Source organism: Pristis pectinata, chromosome 21 (genome assembly GCF_009764475.1).
Source record: "Pristis pectinata isolate sPriPec2 chromosome 21, sPriPec2.1.pri, whole genome shotgun sequence".
Taxonomy (NCBI): Eukaryota; Metazoa; Chordata; class Chondrichthyes; order Rhinopristiformes; family Pristidae; genus Pristis; species Pristis pectinata.
Genome location: NC_067425.1, coordinates 37,580,742 through 37,598,630, shown reverse-complemented (window position 1 = coordinate 37,598,630; position 17,889 = coordinate 37,580,742). Strand labels below are relative to the sequence as shown.

The 17,889-nt window shown below is 50.0% G+C and overlaps 1 protein-coding gene across 1 annotated transcript in view; it reads right to left on the bottom strand.

The window, feature by feature from the left end:
* ncf1 (neutrophil cytosolic factor 1) overlaps window positions 1–17,889 on the bottom strand; it is a 97,832-nt gene that overhangs the window by 66,501 nt on the left and 13,442 nt on the right. Inside the window, exon 2 of the mRNA XM_052035756.1 lies at window positions 15,099–15,179. Coding sequence (XP_051891716.1) covers window positions 15,099–15,179 — 81 coding nt within the window. The remainder of the gene's footprint in view (window positions 1–15,098; window positions 15,180–17,889) is intronic.

Sequence of the window (17,889 nt, the reverse complement as noted above, 5' to 3'; positions counted from 1 at the left end):
AGTATTCACTACGGAAAAGGATCTTGGTGATTGTAGTGGGGACTTGCAGCAGCCTGAAAAGCTTGAGCATGTAGATATTAGGAAAGAGGAGGTGCTGAAACTTTTGGAAAGCATCAAATTGGATAAGTCACCGGAACTGGATGAGATGTACCCCAGGCTGCTGTGGGAGACGAGGGAGGAGATTGCAGACCCTCTGACAATGATCTTTGCATCATCAATGGAGACGGGAGAGCTACCAGAGGATTGGAGGGTTGCGGATGTTGTTCTCTTATTCAAGAAAGGGAGTAGGGATAGCCCAGGAAATTATAGATCAGTAAGTCTCACCTCAGTGGTCGGTAAGTTGATGGAGAAGATCCTGAGAGGCAGGATTTATGAACATTTGGAGATGTATAATATGATTAGGAATAGTCAGCATGGCTTTGTCAAGAGCAGGTCCTGCCTTACGAGCCTGATTGAATTTTTTGTGGATGTGACTAAACACATCGATGAAGGGAGCGTAGTAGATGTAGTGTATATGGATTTCAGCAAAGCGTTTGATAAGGTACCCCATGCAAGGCTTATTGAGAAAGTAAGGAGGCATGGGATCCAAGGGGACATTGCAGTGTGGATCCAGAACTGGCTGGCCCACAGAAGGCAAGGAGTGGTTGTTGGCGGATCATATTCTGCATGGAGGTCAGTGACCAGTGGTGTACCTCAGGGATCTGTTCTGGGACCATTACTCTTTGTGATTTTTATAAACGACCTGGATGAGGAAGTGGAGGAGTGTTTTAGTAAATTTGCAGATGACACAAAGGTTGGGGGTGTTGTGGATAGTTTGGAGGGCTGTTGGAGGTTACAGAGGGACATTGATAGGATGTAGAGTTGGGCTGACAAGTGGCAGATGCAGTTCAACCCAGATAAGTGTGAAGTGGTTCATTTTGGTAGGTCAAATATGATGGCAGAAGTATTAATGGTAGGACTCTTGGCAGTGTGGAGGATCAGAGGGATCTTGGGGTTCAAGTCCATAGGATGCTCAACGCGGCTGCCCAGGTTGACTCTGTGGTTAAGAAGGCATATGGTGTATTGTCCTTCATCAATCAGGGAATTGAATTTAGGAGCCGAGCGGTATTGTTGCAGCTATATAGGTCCCTGGTCAGACCCCACTTGGAGTACTGTGCTCAGTTCTGGTCGCCTCACTACAGGAAGGATGTGGAAGCCATAGAAAGGGTGCAGAGGAGATTTACAAGGATGCTGCCTGGAATGCGGAGCATGCTTTATGAAAGCAGATAGCAGGCTGCTTTTTCTCCTTGGAGCAACGGAGGATGAAGTGGGGGGGACCTGATAGAGGTGTATTAGATGATGAGAGGTATTGATCGGGTAGATAGTCAGAGGCTTTTCCCCAGGGCTGAAATGGTGGCCACAAGAGGACATAGGTTTAAGGTGCTGGGGAGTAGGTATAGAGGAGATGTCAGGGGTAAGTTTTTTTACTCAGAGAGTGGTGAGTGTGTGGAATGGGCTGCCAGCAACGGTGGTGGAGGCAGATACGATAGGGTCTTTTAAGAGACTGTTAGATAGGTACATGGAGCTGAGAAAAATAGAGGGCTATGGGTAAGCCTCGTAATTTCTAGGGTAGGGACATGTTCGGCACAGCCTTGTGGGCCGAAGGGCCTGAATTGTGCTGTAGGTTTTCTATGTTTCTATGTTTTCCAGTTTAATAACATCTTTCCTATAACAGGGTGACCAAAACTGAACACAATATTCCAAGTGCGGCTTCACCAACGTCTTATACAATCGCAACATGACCTCCTAACTTCTATACTCAATGCCCTGAATGATGAAGGCCAGCGTGCCAAGCATCTTCATCACTGCCCTATCTACCTGTGACTCCACTTTAAGGGAACTGTGCACCTGTACTCCAGGGTCCCTCTGTTCTACAACACTCCCCAGGGCCCTTCCATTCAATGTAAAAGTCCGACCTTGACTTGTCCTTGAATTAACTTCCATTTGCCATTCCTCGGCCCACCTACCCTGCCGATCAAGGTCCCGCTGCAATTGTTGATTCTCCTCTTCACTGCCTATGACATCACCTGATTTAGTGCCATCTGTAAACTTACTAACTATTCCTCATATATTCTCATCCAAATCGTTAATGTAGATGCCAAATAACAATGGGCCCAGTACTGACCCTGGGGCACACCACTGGTCACAGACCTCCAGTCTGAAAAACATCCTTCCACCATCACCCTCTGTTTCCCACCATCCAGCCAATTGTGTACCCAGCTCTCCATGGACTCCATGCGATGTAACCTACCAGAGCAGCTACCATGTGGAACCTCATCAAAAGCCTGACTGAAATCCACATATACTACATCTACCTCCCTCCCCTGGTCAACCTTTCCTGTCATTTCATAAAAAACCTCAATCAAATATGTAAGACACGCTCTCCCACGCACGACGCTGTTCTGGCTACCCCTAATCAACCCCTGGCTTCCCAAATGTAAGTGTATCTTGTCCCTCAGAATGCTTTCCAGCAACTTACCTACCACGGATGTTAGGCTCACGGGTCTATAATTACCATGTCTATCCTTACAGCCCTTCTTAAGTAAAGGCACAATACTTGCTGCTGTCCAGACTTCTGTCACCTCGCCAGAGGATATTGATGTTACAAATATCTCAGCAAAGGCTCCCACAAATTCTTCTCCTGCTTCCCATGGTGTTCTTGGATATATCTTGTCGGGACGTGGAGATTTGTCTACCTTCATACATCTTAACACATGCAGCACCTCTTCTACTGTAATAGGGACTGCTCCCAAAACATCTCCCTTAAATTTGTTGGGTTCCCAAGTCTTCATGTCTTTCCCCATGGTAAAGACAGAGGAGAAACAATCATGGAGATTTCTGCCCATCTCCTGCGGCTCCATACACACATTTCCATCTTGGTCTGAGGGGCACTATTCTCCCCCAGTCACTCTTCCCCCTTAATATACTAAAAAATTCTCTTAGGATTCTCCTTAATTTTCTCTGCCCAAAGCCATCTCATGCCCCCCTCCTAATTTCTTTCTTGAGTATACTCCAGCATCCTCCATATACCTTGATTCCCAGCTGCCTGTATCTGACCCAAGCCTCCTCCTTTTACTTGACCAGAGTTACAATATCCCCTGACATCCCAGGTTCCCAGCTCCCAGCAGCTTGACCTTTTACTTTAACAGGAACATGCAGACCTTGAGCTCACTTTTAAAACCTCCCACTTGCCGAGGTGCCCACAAACAACCTGCCCAATTAGCCTTTGCAAGTTCCTGTCTTGTACCGTCAAAATTCGCCCTGCCCCAATTCCGAACTTGAACCAGTTCTCTCCTGTTCCAGAACTACTTTAAAGCTGATGCAACTATGGACACTGGTCCCAAAGTGCTCCCCTATTGTGACCTCAGTCACTTGCCCTTCCTTATTTCCCAGAAGTAGATCAAGCTTTGCCCCCTCCCTGGCAGGGCCTTCTACACACTGCCTGAGGAAACTTTCCTGAACACACTGAATAAAGTCCACCCCTTCTGGACCTTTAACACTGTGGCAATCCCAGTCAATGTTAGGAAAGCTAAAATCTCCCACATTCCAAAGACGTACGGGTAGGTTAATTTGGTTTTTAAATGGGCAGCGCGGACTCGTTGGGCCAGAAGGGCCTGTTACCACGCTGTAAATAAAAGTTAAATTTAAAAAATTTAAATTTAAAAATTTAATTTAAATTTAATGACAACCCTATTATTCTTACGACTGTCCCCAATCTCCCTGCACATTTGTTCCTCTAATTCCGAGGGATTACTTGGGGGCCTGACAGCGTGACCATCCCCTTCTTACTTCACTGCTCCACCCATAAAGCTTCACTGGACGATCCCTCAGTAATGTCATCTTTAAATACTGCCGTGATCAAAAAGCAACTCCCCCTCCTCTCCTCCCTCCAGCTCGATCCAACTGTACCCCACGTGGGGCCAGAGGGCATCGGTTTACGGTGAGGAATAAGAGGAGGTCTGAGGAAAGATTTGTTTCTACCCAGAGGATGATTGGAACCTGGAACTCACTGCCCGAGGGGGTGCTAGAGGCAGAGACCCTCTCCACAGTTGAGAAGTGTCCAGACGAGCACTTGAATCACCAAACGCAGAGACCACAGACCAAGAGCTGCTGAATGGGATTTGTATGGATCAGTCAGCATGAACAGGGTGGGCTGAAGGGCCTGCTTCTGTGGTCTGTGAGTTGAAGGTCCCACACAGGAAACTAGTCCAGCAGGTTAGACCCTACTGATACAGAGCAAACAGCAGATTGGTTCTGAAATATCTTGGCACCAGGAGCAGAGGATGGTGTCCAGAGTTGTTCTTGCAATTGAAACCTTGTGACCGGTGGTGGACCACACTGTCTGTCAAACCCTGTGACCGATGGGAGGGGAAACAGTGGGTGAGGGAGAGGGGAGGGAAAGGGGAGGCAGTGGGGGGGCAGTAGGATGGGGAGGGGAGGGGAGGGGGGAGGGGGATGGGAGGGGAGGGGGGAGGCAGTGGGAACAGTCAGACCATCAGGGTTGCTCTGAGGTGGGGCTGGAGGGAGGTGCTGAAGAACCACAAGCCTGCAGACCAGTGGTGTCCACGTGCTGATTGTAGATTGGACTGGGGTAGAAGGAAGCAGTGGGGTTGAGACGATGACACTGGAGGCTGTGGAGTGGAGATCTCTTGAGGAACTGAGGACACTAACCTCTGGGGCCCTCTCAGCTGCTGAGGTACATATGTTGTCCCCAGAGGGCCCACGGCAGGTGCGCTGGACCCCATGCTGCAGCCTGTCCCATTACTTTGCCGCCAGTTCCTATCCTGCTCCCACCTTCATGTGACCCCTTCCTGAGTCGTCCATTTTCAACATTTCTATCCCCACCCTCCACTTAAAGAAAGGTTCATGACCAATGTTTATTTCAAACTGAAATTTGTTCCTGCATTGAGTTACGTCTCCCGTCTACACCCTGCTGCCTGCATGGACTACATTTCATTCTCCCAGTTTCTCTGGCTCCGCACCATTGCAATTGAGATGTCTTCCATTTCCCCAGCCGTGACTTCCCTCCTCCACTCTGACAGGACTCTCAAATGTGCCTTCTCTCCATCCTGAACCCTCTCACCCTCTCCTCCAGGACAGAGGGGGATAGGGTTGCCCTGGTCCTCACCTGATACACTCCTGGGTCACCCTCTGTACTTCCTGCCAGCTTTAACGAGATTCCATCACTACAGCACTTCCCTCCCCATTCAGCATTCCAAAGGACGGTTCATTGCACAGCTCCTGGCTCTCCTTCTCCTGGATCTCCTTCTCCTGGCTCTCTCCCATGCAATCACAGGGGATGCGACAGGTGAAGCAGTGATTCTCTCACACATTTTCTAATCAGGTACACTGTGTTCAGTGTTCACACCGTCTCTTCTGTGTTGGAGAAACTGAATGAAGATTAGGTGACCACTTGTAGAACACCTCCGTTCAGCCCACAAAGTCGATTCCAAATTTCCAGTGGTCTGTTACTTTAATTTGCCATCCCATAAAGATCTTTCTTTGACCTCCTTCAATGTTCTACTGAAGCCCAGTGTCACTTTGAGGAGCAACACCTCACCTTCCATCAGGACAAACTGCATCCCTCACCTCAATATTCAACAACTTCAAATAACCAGCCTCTCAAGTCCATAGCAGGACTAACCAGTTCTGAGGCAATACTCTTGGTTTCTCTCTCCCCAGACCATGGTTATTCCCAGCTTTCTCTTTTGTTTCAGATTTCCATCAATTGCTTGCTGCACCTCACATAGAACATAGCACAGGAAGAGGCCCTTCAGCCCACAGTGTTGGGCTGAACTAGTAGGATGTGTGCACAGCTGCAGCTCCTAACTGACTGCATTAAGGACTGGAGCTGGAGTTGGACGTACTTTGGATCATCCGGAATGCTGAGAACATCATAGATAAGAGTTTCAGTGGAGTGGCCACACCTAAGGTGCAGGCAGCAGATAGTTGTGACCACCAGGAAAGGTAGAAGGAGCAGGCAGACAGTGCAGGGCTCCCCTGTGGCCATTCCCCTCAGCAACGTCTACCCCTTTGGGTAATGCTAGAGGGGAATGGCCTTTCAGGGCACAGCAGCAGCAGCCATGCAGGTGGTACTGTGACTGGCTCCGAGGCTCAGCAGGGAAAGGTGAAGTCAGGCAGAGCAATAGTGATAGGAGACTCGATAGTTAGGGGGACAGACAGGAGATTCTGTGGCTGTGAAAGAGACGCCAGGATGGTGTGTTACCTCCTGGGTGCCAAGGTAACATGCCCTCTAATCCAGGCAACATCCTGGTAAACCTCTTCTGCACCCTCCCCAAAGCCATCCTGTAATGGGGCGACCAGAACTGAATAGAATACTCCAGATGCGGCCTAACCAGAGTGTTATAAAGCTGCAACATAACTTCCTGACTCTTAAACTAATAAAGGCAAGCGCGCCGTATGCCTTCTTTACCACCCTATCAACCTGTGCGGCCACTTCTAGGGAACTCTGGACTTGGACCCCAAGATCCCTCTGTACGTCAACACTGTTAACAGTCCTTTAACCATCACCTTCAGCACCTCCTCAAAAACTTAATCATGACTTGCCCAACACAAAGCCATACTGACTGTCCCTAATTAGGCCATAGTTTTCCAAATACTCATTAATTCTCTCCAATAGCTTCCCTACCACTGACATGAGACTCGTCAGTCTATAATTTCCAGGATTATCCCCATTTCCCTTCTTGAACAAAGGAACAATATTAGCTACTTTTCAGTTCTCCGGGACCTCACCTGTGGTTACAGAGGACACAAAGATCTTGGTCAGGGCACCAGTAATCTCATCCCTCACCTCTCTCAATAACCTGGAGTGTATTATGTACAGCAAGAGCAAGAGGATAACTAGGGAGAGGGTAGGACGACTCAAGGATAAAGGAGGGAACATGTGCTTAGAGGTGGAGGATGTGGACGAGTCCTAAATGAATACTTTGTGTTGGTATTTACCAAGGAGAAGGATGTAGCAGACAGTGAGATCAGAGTGAAGCATGCTAAGATGCTGGGGCACCTCGAGATTAGGCAAGAGGTGGTGTTGGGTCTCCTGAAAACCATTAAGGTGAATAAGTCTCCAGGGCCTGATGGGATATACCCCAGGTTATTGACAGAGGCGAGAGATGAGATTCCTGAGGCCTGGACCAAGATCTTTGTACCTTCGCCAGACACAGGTATGGTGCCGGAGGACGGGTGGGTAGTTAACGTTGTTCCTTTGTTCAAGAAGGGAAATAGGGATAATCCTGGAAATCATAGACCAGTGAGTCTCACATCAGTGGTAGGAAAACTCATGGAGAGGGTTCTTAGGGATAGGATTCATGGGCATTTGGAGAAGCATGGTCTAATTAGGGACAGTCAGCATTGTCTGACTATTCGATTGAATTTTTCGAGGAGGTGATGTAGGTGATTGTTGAGGGTAGAGCTGTGGATGTTATCTACGTGGATTTTAGTAAGGCATTCACCAAGGTCCCTTATGGTAGGCTCATCCAGAAAATACATGATGCATAGGATCCACAGTGATTGGATCCAAAATTGGTTCGCCCATAGAGGACAGAGGGTAGTGGTCAATGGGTCAGTGTGTGTGAAGGTCTGTGGCCAGTGGTGTTCCGCATAGCTGTTTGTCACATATATAACTGATTTGGATGAAAATGCAGTAGGGAGGGTGAGTAAGTTTGCAGACAGCACAAAGATTGGTGGCGTGTGGATGCATAGAAGATGCCAAAGGACACAGCAGGATACAGATCAGTTGCTGATATGGGTGGAGAAATGGCAAAGATTAATCAGGCCAAGTGTGAGGTGTTGCACTTTGGGAGAACAAATGTAAAGGGTTATGGCAGTTCATGGCAGGACGCTTCACAGCGTTGATGTCCAAGTCCATAGCTTCCTGAAGGTGGCTGCACAGGTTGACAGGGTGGTAAAGAAGGCACATGGCATGCCTGCCTTTATTAGTCAAGGCACTGAGTTCAAGAACCAGAAAGCTATGCTACAGCTTTATAAACCTCTGGCTTGGCCACATTCAGAGCATTGTGTTCACTTCTGGTCACCCCATCATAGGAAGGATGTCAGAATCAGAATCAGATCTATTATCACTGACTAACATGACGTAAATTTTTTTGTTTTGCAGCAACAGCACGAGCAAAGGTATAAAAATTACTATAAGTTACAAAAATAAATAGTGCCAAAAGAAGGAATAACGAGGTAGTGTTCATGGGTTCATGGACTGTTCAGAAATCCAATGGCAGAGGGGAAGAAGCTGTTACTGAAATGCTGAGTGTAGGTCTTCAGGCTCCTGTACCTCCTCCCTGATGGTGGTAACATGAAGAGGGCATGTCCTGGAACGTGAGGCTCCTTAGTTACAGATGCCACCTCTTGAAGATGTCCTCGATGGTGGGGAGGGTTGTGCCCGTGATGGAGCTGGCTGAGTCTACAACGCTCTGCAGCCTTTTTCAATCCTGTACATTGGAGCCTCCACACCAGGCAGTGATGCAACCAGTCAGAATGCTCTCCACTGTACATCTGTAGAGTCTTGGATGACATACCAAATCTTCTCAAGCTCCTAATGAAGTAGAGCCACTGGTGTGCCTTATTCATAATTGCATCAATGTGTTGGGCCCAGGATAGATCCTCTGAGGTGATGATGCACGCGCCTGTGTTGATGGTGTCATGAAAACAGCCTCAGCTTTCCAACGTCTCTGCTAAGCTCATGTCCTCCAAACCAGGCAACATCCCGGTAAACCTCCTCTGCACCCTCTCCACAGCATCCACCTCTCACTACTGCAGTCTGAGGGTGGGGGAAGGGGAAAGAGAACGGGGGAGTGGGACACAGGAATAGTGAAGACAAAGGAGCGGGGGCTGTTTTCTCCAGAGCAGCAGAGGACGAGGGGAGATTTGATATAATTTTATAAGACTATGAGGCAGAGATAGACACACGAGATTCTGCAGCTGCTGGAATCTGGAGCAACACACACAAAATGCTGGAAGACCTCAGCAGGTCAGGCATGTTGACTGTTCATTTCCCTCCATAGATGCTGCCTGACCTGCTGAGTTCTTCCAACAGTTTGTGTGTGTTGAGGCATAGACAGAGATGACAGCCAGTATCTATTTCCCAGGACTGATATGTCTAATACCAGAGGGCATTATTTAAGGAGAGAGGGGGAAAGTTCAAAGGAGATGTGCGGGGCAAGTTGTTTACACAGAGAGTGGTGGGTGCCTGGACTGTGCTGCCAGGGGTGCTAGAGGCAGATAGCACAGGAGCATTTAAGAGACTCTTAGACAGGCTCATGAAACTGCAGAAACCGGAGGGATTAGATTAATTAGGAGTCATTGGTTTAATTGGTTCAGCACAACATCATGGGCCGAAGGGCCTGCGCTGTACTCTCCTATGTTCCATGCATCCCATCAGGCCCTGGGGACATCCACCTTAAAGTTCTTTAAGAGACCCAACCTCCTCCTTTATCTCAAAATGCCCTGGCATGAGGGGGAAGGGGAAAAGTCAGGTACTAGAGAGTACCCCTGTGGCTGTATCCCTTGACAATAAGTACTCCTGCTTGAGTACTGTTGGGGGAGACAGCCTACCTGGGGGAAGCAACAGTGGCAGTTTCTCTGGCACAGAGTCTGGCCCTGTGGCTCAGATGAGTAGGGAAGGAGAGAGGAGGGCATTAGTGATAGGGGACTCTACAGTTAGGGGGGCAGACAGGCGATTCTGTGGACGCAGGAAAGAAACTCAGGAGGTAGTTTGCCTCCCGGGTGCCAGGGTCGGGGATGTTTCGATCGTGTCCAAGATATCCTGCAGAGAGAGGGAGAACAGCCAGAGGTCATGGTACATATTGGTACCAACGACATAGGTAGGGAAAGGAATGAGGTCCTGAAAAAAGACTATAGGGAGTTAGGAAGGAAGTTGAGAAGCAGGACCTCAAAGGTAGTAATTTCCGGATTACTGCCTGTGCCACGTGACAGTGGGTATAGGAACAGAATGAGGAGGAGGTTAAACGCGTGGCTGAGGGATTGGAGGAAGGAGCAGGGATTCAGATTTCTGGATCATTGGGGCCTCTTTTGGGGCGGTATGACCTGTTCAAAGAGGACGGATTGCACTTGAACCCCAGGGGGACCAATATCCTGGTGGGGAGGTTTCCTAAGGCTACTGGGGAGAGTTTAAACTAGGATTGTTGGGGGGTGGGATCTGAACTGGAGAGACTGGGGAAGAGGTGTTTGGCTCTCAAATAGAGGAGGCTTGTAGTCGGTACGAGAGGGAGGACAGGCAGGTGACAGAGAAGGGACGGGCTCAGACAGGCTTGAGATGTGTCTATTTTAACACAAGGAGTATTGTGAACAAGGCGGATGAGCTTAGAGCTTGGATCGATACTTGGAGCTATGATGTGGTGGCCATTACGGAGACTTGGATGGCTCAGGGACCGGAATGGTTACTTCAAGTGCCGGGTTTTAGATGGTTTAGAAAAGACAGGGAGGGAGGCAAAAGAGGTGGGGGAGTGGCACTGTTGATCTGAGATAGTGTCACGGCTGCGGAAAAGGTGGACGTCGTGGAGGGACTGTCTACAGAGTCTCTGTGGGTGGAGGTTAGGAACAGGAAGGGGTCAATAACTTTACTGGGTGTTTTTTATAGGCCGCCCAATAGTAGCAGGGATATCGAGGAGCAGATAGGGAAGCAGATCTTAGAAAGGTGTGAGAATAACAGAGTTGTTGTGATGGGAGATTTTAATTTCCCAAACATCGATTGACATCTCCAGACAGTGAGGGGTTTAGATGGGGTGGAGTTTGTTAGGTGTGTTCAGGAAGGATTCTTGACACAATATGTAGATAGACCTACAAGAGGAGAGGCTGTGCTTGATTTGGTATTGGGAAATGAACCCGGTCAGGTGTCAGATCTCTCAGTGGGTGAACATTTTGGAGATAGTGATCATAATTCTATCTCCTTTGTGTTAGCACTGGAGAGAGATAGGAACAGACAGACTAGAAAGGCGTTTACTTGGAGTAAAGGGAATTATGAGGCTCTCAGGAAGGAAATTGGAAGATTAAATTGGGAACAGATATTCTCTGGGAAAAGTACGGAAGAAATGTGGCAAATATTCAGGGGATATTTGTGTGGAGTTCTGCATAGGCATGTTCCAATGAGACAGGGGAGTCACGAGAGGATACAGGAACCGTGGTGTACAAAGGCTATAATAAATCCAGTCAAAAGGAAAAGAAAAGCTTACAAAAGGATCAGAGAGCTAGGTAATGTTAGAGATCTGGAAGAGTATAAGGTTAATAGGAAGGAGCTTAAGAAAGAGATTAGGAGAGCCAGAAGGGGGCATGAGAGGGCCTTGGTGGGCAAGATTAAGGAAAACCCCAAGGCATTCTACAAGGGCAAAAGGATAAGATGCGAAAGGATAGGGCCTACCAAGTGCAGCAGTGGGAAGGTGTGTATGGATCGGAAGAAATAGCGGAGGTACTTAATGAATATTTTACATCAGTATTCACTACGGTAAAGATCTGGGGGATTGTAGTGGGGACTTGCAGCGGCCTGAAAAGCTTGAGTATGTAGATATTAGGAAAGAGGAGGTGCTGAAACTTTTGAAAAGGATCAATTTGGATAAGTTGCCAGGACCAGATGAGATGTACCCCAGGCTGCTGTGGGAGGCGAGGGAAGCGATTGCGGAGCCTCTGACGATGATCTTTGCATTATCAATGGAGACGGGAGAGGTTCCAGAAGATTGGAGGGTTGCAGATGTCGTTCTCTTATTCAAGAAAGGAAGTAGGGATAGCCCAGGAAATTATAGACCAGTGAGTCTCTCCTCAGTGGTTGGTAAGCTGATGGAGAAGATCCTGAGAGGCAGGATTTATGAACATTTGGAGAGGTATAATATGATTAGGAATAGTCAGCATGGCTTTGTCAAGGGCAGGTCCTGCCTTACGAGCCTGATTGAATTTTTTGTGAATGTGACTAAACACATCGATGAAGGGAGAGCAGTAGGTGTAGTGTATATGGATTTCAGCAAAGCATTTGATAAGGTACCCCATGCAAGGCTTATTGAGAAAGTAAGGAGGCATGGGATCCAAGGGGGCATTGCAGTGTGGATCCAGAACTGGTTGACCCACAGAAGGCAAAGAGTGGTTGTTGAAGGGTCGTATTCTGCGTGGAGGTCGCTGACCAGTGGTATACCTCAGGTATCTGTTCTGGGACCCTTGCTCTTTGTGATTTTTATAAACGACCTGGATGAGGAAGTGGAGGGGGGGGTTAGAAAGTTTGTGGATGACACAAAGGTTGGGAGTGTTGTGGATAGTGTGGAGGGCTGTCAGAGGTTACAGAGGGGCATTGATAGGATGTAGAGTTGGGCTGAGAAGTGGCAGATGCAGTTCAACCCAGATAAGTGTGAAGTGGTTCATTTTGGTAGGTCAAATATGATGGCAGAATATAGTATTAATGGTAGGACTCTTGGCATTGTGGAGGATCAGAGGGATCTTGGGGTCCGAGTCCATAGGACATTCAAAACGGCTGCCCAGGTTGACTCTATGGTTAAAAAGGCATATGGTGTATTGTCCTTCATCAACCAGGGAATTGAATTTAGGAGCCGAGAGGTATTGTTGCAGCTATATAGGTCCCTGGTCAGACCCCACTTGGAGTACTGTGCTCAGTTCTGGTCGCCTTGCTACAGGGAGGATGTGGAAGCCATAGAAAGGGTGCAGAGGAGATTTACAAGGATGCTGCCTGGAATGCAGAGCATGCCTTATGAAAGCAGGTTGAGGGAACTCGGCCTTTTCTCCTTGGAAGGACGGAGGATGAGGGGGGACCTGATAGAGGTGTATAAGATCACAAGATCACAAGACAAGGGAGCAGAAGCAGGCCATTCGGCCCATCGAGTCTGCTCCAAGGAAAAGGGAAAAAGAAATGGGGTGGGAAAAAAAGAAAAAAGAAAAAAAAACTATTCTAATCCCATTTTCCAGCCTTATCCCCATATCCCTTGATACCCTGACTATTTAGATATCTGTCTATCTCCTCCTTGAACACCCCCACTGATCTGGCTTCCACTGCTGTGCGTGGCAAGGAGTTCCACAATTTCACCACCCTCTGGCTAAAGAAATTTCTCCTCATCTCTGTCTTGAAACTGTACCCTCTAATTCTAAGATTGTGCCCTCTGGTCCTGGACTCGCCCACCAAGGGAAACAGCCTAGCCACATCTACTTTATCCTTACCTGTCAACATTTTAAATGTAGCTACGAGGTCCCCTCTCATCCTTCTGTACTCCAGTGAGTACAGTCCAAGAGCCAACAAACGCTCATCATACTTAAGCCCTTTCATTCCCGGAATCATTCTCGTAAATCTCCTCTGAACCCTCTCCAACGTCAGCACATCCTTCCTAAGATGTGGGGCCCAAAACTGCGCACAGTATTCCAAATGAGGCCTCACTAGTGCCCCGTAGAGCCTCATCAACACTTCCTTACTTTTATACACTATACCTCTCGAGATGAATGCCAACATAGCATTCGCTTTCTTAACCACCGATCCAACCTGGTGGTTAACTTTTAAGGTATCTTGTACGAGTACCCCCAAGTCCCTTTGTACTACCGTACTATCAATCTTCTCTCCTTCTAGATAATAATCTACCCGCTTATTTCTGCTTCCAAAGTGTACAACTGCACATTTCTCAACATTGAATCTCATCTGCCATTTCCTTGCCCATTCTCCTAAACTGTCTAGGTCCCTCTGCATCCTTTCTATTTCCTCTATGCTCCCTACTCCTCCACTTATCTTGGTGTCATCCGCAAACTTAGCCACACAACCATTTATTCCATCATCCAAATCATTGATGTACAAGGTAAAAAGGAGCGGCCCCAACACCAACCCCTGATGAGAGGTATTGATTGTGTGGATAGTCAGAGGCTTTTCCCCAGGGCTGAAATGGTGGCCACAAAATGACATAGGTTTAAGGTGCTGGGGAGTAGGTACAGAGGAGATGTCAGGAGTAAGTTTTTTACTCAGAGAGTGGTGAGTGTGTGGAATGGGCTGCCGGCAACGGTGGTGGAGGCAGATACGATAAGGTCTTTCAAGAGACTGTTAGATCGGTATATGGAGCTGAGAAAAATAGAGGGCTTTGGGTAAGCCTAGTAATTTCTAAGGTAGGGACATGTTCGGCACAGCTTTGTGGGCCAAAGGGCCTGAATTATGCTGTAGGATGTCTATGTTCTATGTTAACATGCCCCACACTGCTCTCACTGTCCTCCACATCCTTCTCCTTGGTGAATACTGACACAAAGCACTCATTTAGTGCTTTTCTAGCTTCTCTATATTCTACAACAGCTCCGTTTGATTTTAGCTTCCTAACCTTTACATAAACTTCCTTTTTCTTCTTGACTAAGTTCACCACCTCTTTTGACATCCAAGGTTCCCTGACCCTGCCATCCTTGCCCTTCCTTCTTACTGGAGCATCCCTGTCCTGTGCTCTGCGCAGTTGGTCTTTAAACACCCTCCGCATGTCAGATGCGGACTTGTCCAAAAACGGCTGTTCCCAGTTAACTCTCCCTCATTCCCGCCTAATATTTTTGTAATTTTCCCTGCCCCAATTTAATACTCTCCCGCAAGGTCCAGTCTTATCCTTGTGTGATCGCTGTTTCCTAAATGTTCCCCCACTAAAAGTTCAGTCTCCTGGCCAGGCTCATTTCCCAACACCAGGTCCAGTATGGCCCCTCCTCTCACTGGACCATCCACACACTGAATCCTCCTGTATACATCTAACAAGTTCTGCTCCGTCTAAACCTCTTGCACTAAGGAGGTCCCAGTCTGTATTGAAGAAGTTGAAGTCACCCACGACAACAACCCTGTTGATTTTACACCTTCCCCTAATCTACCCGTACTTCTGTTCCTCAGTGTCCCAGTGACTACTGGGGGGTCTAGTAGCTCTCCCCACTACGGCAGCTTCACCAGACACGGCTCTGCTGGTATCTGCTGGGGCAAAGGCTTCAGCTCAGTCAGTGTGTCTGGGAGCCTGGTTGACAGCCCTGCAGCACACGAGCTACTGTTCCTCTTCTTCTATGGACAGGTGAAAGAAACTACTTACGTGGAAATCATAGATTTCAGAGAACTTCCTGTAGATGAGTTTTTCGGACAAGTCACTCCACTTCACCATTAGCATATAAACCTGCAAATAAAACATTGCGTCAGCTCTGCATGGCACCGTGTCAGCTCTCCTGATCTCCCTTCCCTCTCCAACATTGCATCAATGTGCGGTCCTGACCCCACAGGAAGCACAGTCCTGGCACCCCTCCGCCCCCCCCCCCCCACCCCCCGTCCAGGTCTCCTCACAGTCTCACACCACATCCCACCGCAGCTGTGGTTCAATGCTAACCTCTGGTGCTGCCCATGGGGAGTTCACACATTCACGGGGAGACAGAGGGGGGCCCGGTCTCGCTGCGCCCCTCCCCCCGGGGTCGATGGTCACAGTACCCCCCCGGGGTCAAGAGGTCACAGTGCCTCCTCCAGGGTTGAGGGGACACCGTGCCTCCGCCTGGGGTCGAGGGGTCACAGTGCCATTCCCGGGGTCAAGGAGTCACATTGCCACCCCCAGAGTCGAGGGGTCACTTCCTCTCTTGACCGGGCCTCCTCACAGCTACACCATCACGCCCGGCCACAACTGTGGCCATTCAGACATTGTTCCGGATGAATTACTTTCCCGGGGCGCTGGGCGCTCCCTCCACCCCCCCCCCTTCCGTGTGCCCCTGACCCTGGCGGGCGCTCAGTATCAATGGTGTGGGCATGTTCCTCTGGAGGGCCAGGCCAGTGGAGTGAGGCCATTCCTCAGCACGTCCTCACACAGTGGGACAGGCGGCATGTGCCAAGGGCAGCGCCCCCCAATCGTACGCATTCCAGCCCCCACGGGGCAGTGTGGAGGACAGCCTGCCTCACCCCAGGATCACGGTTGATTTTTGTGAGGACTTTGTGCTGTGGACTCCCCTGGTGAGGTGGTGGGAACTAGGCCCGGCTCATTCTGGGGGCCCCCGGGGGAAGCACTGTGACCCTTCGACCCCAGGGAGAGGCGTGGCGAACCCCGGCCCCTCTCTGTCTCCCAGTGAGTGTGAACTTGCCATGGACAGCACTGCAGGCCAGCATCTGGAGCCGTGAGGCAGCAGCTTCAGCCACTGCACTACCTCTGCCACAGTCCCACTGCCTCCAGTCCCTGGTCCTGTTGTAGGCCGTGTACTGGCTCCCAGTCACCTCCACCCTACCTCCCACACTGTTCCCACTGCCCTTCACTCCCTCTCCCAACGAGTTCCCACTCCCTGCCCCACTTCTGTCACCCCCTGGATCCAAGCTGGCATCAGCATCGAGCCCTGCTCCCTTTCCAATTCCCACTAGCCCCAGCCCCACACCCCGTGGGTCCTGTGTCCACATACACTTCCACCCCACTGCCTCCTGGTTCCCTTCCCACTGAAGAACCTGCTGCAGCCCCCTGCCCTGCTCCCACTACCCCGGGTCCCACTGCCCCGGGTCCCACTGCCCCGGGTCCCACTCTACACCTGCCCTCAAGTCCTGCTGCGTCCTCGACCTGCTCCTTCTCCCACTTCCTTCTGGCTACTGAAGAGGGGCCCTGTTCCCTCTCCAGCCCACAGGGTCTCCAGGCTCCCTCCCCTACACCTACTTGCAGGCCACCTGGAGGGCTGGTTAATGGTCTGAAGCTCTGATAATAAAAATGGAGCACAGTCCAGGAAATTGTGATGATAAGAGACGACGTGGCTGATCTGAAGGCAGCTCCTGCCATACCTCAGCTCATTCCTCCGTGGGGTCTTGTTGGGGTACTAAAGATAACCAGAGGCCTGAGAAATACCAAAACAACGAGGCCTGGCCTCAGGACCGCCAGACCCACGAGGAGAACACCATCCAGGTGAAGGACGTCCGGAGCCAGTGAAAAGCCTTAGTGTTTGATGAGCTCAGTGCTGACAACCTCCATGTTGGTGAGGTGGGGAATGGAAGGTGATACTGTGGCCACTGCAATGTGACAAGTGTGGCCGAGGTGGGTCAGACCCGAACTGAACACAGCAGGTCAGGCAGCATCTGTGGAAGGGAACCTGAACTAATACCTGGGGTTGATTGTCACCGCACAACAGGAGGAAGAAGGGCCCGAGAAAGTGGCTCTAACTCTTTATAGAACTGTGGGACAGCAGGAGGACCAACACGCGCAGATCCCAGAGTCTGACACTCCGGGAACACCGGTTGCTAGTCTGACTGAGACAAACACTTCACGCCCTGAAGGTGTTGTTCCTTGCGAGGCGTGTGCACGGACACTGTCTCTGCAATTACAGTTTGAACCAAGCCCAGGGGGATACCTTCCCCTGTCTCCACACACACTCCAACTCTGCCTGCACCTCCCTCCCCTCCCCACCCTTCCTATCCCCTCCCCTCCCCTCCCCTCCCCATCCTCACAGCCCGGTGCTCTGAGGAAGCTCCCACTGCTGTTCCCACTCCCACTGTCTCTGGGTATTGGGGCCAGGGAGAGGGGATCGTGGGGAGAGTGGGGTGTGGGGAGAGGGGAGAGGGGAGGGGAGGGGGGAGTAGGGAGAGGGGAGAGGGGAGTTGGGGGGGACGGGTGTTGGGCAGGGGGCTTGACCCTCTGTGGTGCTGTTGACGGCTCCATCTTGTGTCCGACATCCTGCTCCGGCTCAGTCATCGGCCCTTCCTGGAGCCCCCGACTGGAGCACAGACCCCAGCCCACCGCCGGCCCACAGCCCGACGGCTCCTCGGCTTCAACTGGTGCCGGGCTCCCGGCACTCAGGGGCACCTCCTCTGAGGGTCCCGCACTGGTCTCAGATAGTCCTTCCCTCTGGAATGTTCTACCCAGGAAACTGCTTGGTTAG